Raw genomic sequence first — 3865 nt, 5'->3', positions numbered from 1 at the left:
TCGACTCAATTATGGTAGGTGCGATTTTTTATTATCAAGTGAAAAAAAGTCTTCTACTAAATCAAAATATTTAAATAATTTAATCTTAATAAGTCAAATAATTTACTTTTGTATCTAATTGAGTTATTTTTTAAAAATTAGATTATTTAAGAAAAAAATCTACATCAAACAAGCTCCATTTCTTTTATTTATTCTTCAAATCTTGATTTATTTAAACATAGCGTTGGATTTGAAAAAGTATTAAGTTGACCAAATAAAAAAATAAAAATAAATAAATGAATGTTTAATATTTATTAGTGTTGGATATTTGAAGATAATAAACTTTAGGGAAGATAATGAAATTTATGAAAGAAAAGATCCAATTTTGACTTTAGACGACGAACCAAGATTAACATATACCCAGAGTCCATACAAACTGGAACCCATTAACATATACGATCCAAAGCCGAATCAATTTCCGCCAAAAGATTACTTTTCTCCTTCCAGTCCAACAAAGTGTTGATCGATCACCTATATCTGTAGCCCCTTTCTCCATCTCTGCGTATTCGGGGATTCGGGGGCCATTTCTTCTTCTCCAGCTCATTTGGAACGATGGGTTTATCGGTTGTACAAGTAATTACCTCAAAGCTATAACCTTTTTCTTGTCTACTGCTGTCTCTGTAATGCTAATGCATATGGTTGATTAGGGTTTCACCAAGTCCCTTGCTATGACTGTGCTTGCTGAGATCGGCGACAAGACGTTCTTTGCTGCTGCGGTAAGTGTGTTCTTTCTTTAAGCTGATGCTAGATTGGTGTAATTTGGGTTTAGAATCGGATCTAGAATTTGTTACAAGCTAGTTGATTTGTTGTTGATTTACTTGACTTTGACTGCTGCCTTGGTTCTGTTAACCCTTCAATAAAGATTGCAATTCAATTCAATTCAATTCAATGCAGCTATAGCTCTTGCACTCGAATGATGATTTCTTTCTGCTAATTAGCTTTGTAGTTTGTTTTGAGAGGTAGATTAGTGACCCTTTATCTTTCTTATAGGAAACAAACAAGTGATTTGCGGTTATTATTAATTTATAATTTGGTAGAAACTCCATTAGTTTCCATTTGTTAACCTGTCTGGTTATCCATCCAATTATATATCTGGCAATTTTTGTGCTTGTTTATCAGATCCTGGCGATGCGCCATCCAAGGAGACTTATCTTATCAGGGTGCTTGTCAGCTTTGATTGTGAGTTATTCCTCATGAATGTAAGACTTACCAAGCTTTGTAATATTCTTACATTTTTAGAGATATATTTTCTGGTAGGTGATGACGATTCTTTCTGCTCTTGTTGGATGGGCAGCTCCAAACCTGGTATGGTCTTCTCTTTAGACAATCTTGTGCAGAATAAAGTATTATGTCGATTAGCTAGATCATTCACTTTGTGTATTTGTCTTTTGGGGTTTTCATTTGTGCTCCTTTTGTCTTTATGTTACTACTCATCATCTGTTGGGGTAATGGCTAATCGGATTTCTGACAATATGTTGCTCTGTTATTGTCTTGTGTGTATTATTCGTTGCAGATTCCTCGTAAATGGACTCATCATATAACTACACTATTGTTTTTGGGTTTTGGAATATGGTCCCTGTGGGATGCATTCAGAGATGGGTAATTTTTTAATTTTTGTTTTGTTTCTATCTTCTTATTCCATCTTTGAGTGTACTTTTATTAGTTCTTCCCTGTCCCAAAGTAAACTGATGTTTACTTGTCTGAAAACCCTCAATACAGGGAGTCCGAAGAATTGGCTGAAGTTGAAGCAGAGTTGGTGAGTCTTCGCTTTGATTATCACTTGCTCTGCGTGTTTCATTTGCAAATTCCCTCTATTTGATGAAAACAAATCTTAATTATTCTGTAACTATTGTTGTGTATCAGGATTCTACCTGGAAAACTAATGGAGGATCAGCTAAAGCAGCTACCAAGGTGAAACTAATAAATCCTTTTTCTTTGATTTATTGAATTGGATACACAAAAATTCTGGCTATAGAAACGTATATGGACGAGATTATGTTTGAAAACTAAACTTATTGAGCTCGATCCTTCTTGGGTTGGTTTTGCTATCTCATGGTTATTAACATTTATCATCTTTCGAATAAATATATTTTTAAATTTGTCAGGATACTAATGATTCAGATAAGAAAAGGCGACAATTCCTTGCTCAGTTCTTCTCGCCCATATTTCTGAAGGTCTTTCTTTTCTAACCCACAATATTTGCTTCAAGAGTTAACTGTCATACCATTACTAGTTAATTAGCTAATTTAAATCATTTTGCAGGCATTTTCCATTACATTTTTTGGCGAATGGGGTGATAAAAGTCAAGTAAGCATACTTACTTACATGAATTGAACATGCACATATCCTTGTATTAGTACTAATAATCTTACTATGTTCCCAGCTAGCTACAATTGGTTTGGCTGCAGACGAAAACCCATTTGGTGTTGTTCTCGGTGGAATCTTGTAAGTTCATGAATCTCGTAAAATTTACACCTCAAAAGTTAAAATCATTGTAATAATCTCATATCTCTGATGTGGTTTGTTTGAGCCACTATCCAATGAAACCATAACTTATTCAAATCACATCATTCAAATCATAAAGAAAAATACTAAAATACCCCTTACTTTAATTTTGATAAGATAATCATTCTTCAAACATTGCGTTAACAAAATTGACAGAGGACAAGCCTTATGCACAACCGCAGCTGTCTTGGGAGGGAAGAGCTTAGCGAAACAGATATCCGAAAAAATAGTAATCAATTTAACTTATAATCAATCACATCCTTTGATTAAATTAACGAAATGGTTTTCAACAACTAAACGAAATTAATTATCTGGTGCAGGTTGGACTTTCAGGGGGAGTACTTTTCATTGTATTTGGTATCCAATCCCTTCTTTCAAGCACAGAGTAATTAGGCAAACTGGTAAGGGTGTGAAATTAAAACTTGTTCTTCCTGATTGTTGATGTTTTTTTGACGACGTTCATTCTATTCTTATATTTCCCATGCAGGCTATGAAGATCCATCTTATTAATTAGCACAATTCTTCAAAGATAGACTTCTCTACACAGTTTCCTTTCATTTGCTGCGAATATTCTTCTCCTTAAGTTGCCAGGAAGGAGTTATTTACAATACAATATAGTTAGATATTCACGTGATTGATGACTTTCTCAGTAGTTGGTAATAAAGAGTCAGCTTCGTTTCATTGTTGATTTAGGTTAACGATTTGAGAGTTTGACGCCTACATTTTCCTCTCAATATTATAAGACCATGCAAACAACCATCATATCTGTTAGACATATAATCTATGCACAAGTATTGACAAAAGTTCATTGAGTTTGAACAGATTGGCTCATTGTCATATCTTGTTATCTTTTTTTTTTGGCTTAATGGTCATCTAGGGGAGATCTGTATCTTTCTTTGGAAACCATTTGAACATCTGTGGAGGCGCGAAGTTGCTATCAGTGAATTGTTTGTGATTATCTTTCTATAGCAAATAGTTATGTTTTGAACCAAATACTTTCAATAAAAAAGTATTTGAAACAAGAGTTTTAAAGTTAGCACAATCATTACTTCTATTTTAGTTCTTGGTGTGAATTAAATTTGAGATATCTTTTCAATTTACCTAACCTTGTGATTGTGAGTTACAAAATATTCTCATTATTGATTGCTGTGGGTTCTCTGCCTTTGCTGTCTTCAACATTTATAACACTTCCATTTTGTAGCCCTGTAAAGTACACACATAAGATTTGTAGGTATCTTTTCACCAAGGTTGTTGAGAAGACAATCAATGACATAATTGCAATCTTTTCAAGTTCAATCTTTCAAAATGTACAAAATGTCCC

At 33.6% G+C, this 3865-nt stretch overlaps 1 protein-coding gene across 1 annotated transcript; it reads left to right on the top strand.

The window, feature by feature from the left end:
* The first annotated feature begins 413 nt into the window (after positions 1-413).
* LOC124934126 (GDT1-like protein 4) lies at positions 414-3393 on the top strand. Its single transcript, XM_047474603.1, has 13 exons — positions 414-612; positions 687-755; positions 1159-1218; positions 1297-1344; positions 1553-1638; positions 1759-1795; positions 1903-1950; positions 2145-2213; positions 2302-2346; positions 2423-2484; positions 2701-2773; positions 2865-2945; positions 3032-3393. The coding sequence occupies exons 1-12, from the start codon at positions 592-594 to the stop codon at positions 2931-2933; spliced, it is 687 nt and encodes a 228-aa protein (XP_047330559.1). The 5' UTR covers positions 414-591; the 3' UTR covers positions 2934-2945; positions 3032-3393.
* The last annotated feature ends 472 nt before the right edge of the window (positions 3394-3865 follow it).

This window comes from Impatiens glandulifera, chromosome 4 (assembly GCF_907164915.1).
Source record: "Impatiens glandulifera chromosome 4, dImpGla2.1, whole genome shotgun sequence".
Lineage (NCBI taxonomy): Eukaryota > Viridiplantae > Streptophyta > Magnoliopsida > Ericales > Balsaminaceae > Impatiens > Impatiens glandulifera.
Note: the sequence above shows the minus strand (reverse complement) of the source record. Positions and strands in the feature narration are given on the sequence as shown.

Coding starts and splice junctions, on each gene's coding strand:
- LOC124934126 (XM_047474603.1), top strand. CDS start 592: ATGGGTTTATCGGTTGTACAA. Junction 1,951..2,144: donor CAGCTAAAGCAGCTACCAAG/GTGAAACTAATA, acceptor TAAATTTGTCAG/GATACTAATGATTCAGATAA. Junction 2,774..2,864: donor AACAGATATCCGAAAAAATA/GTAATCAATTTA, acceptor TATCTGGTGCAG/GTTGGACTTTCAGGGGGAGT.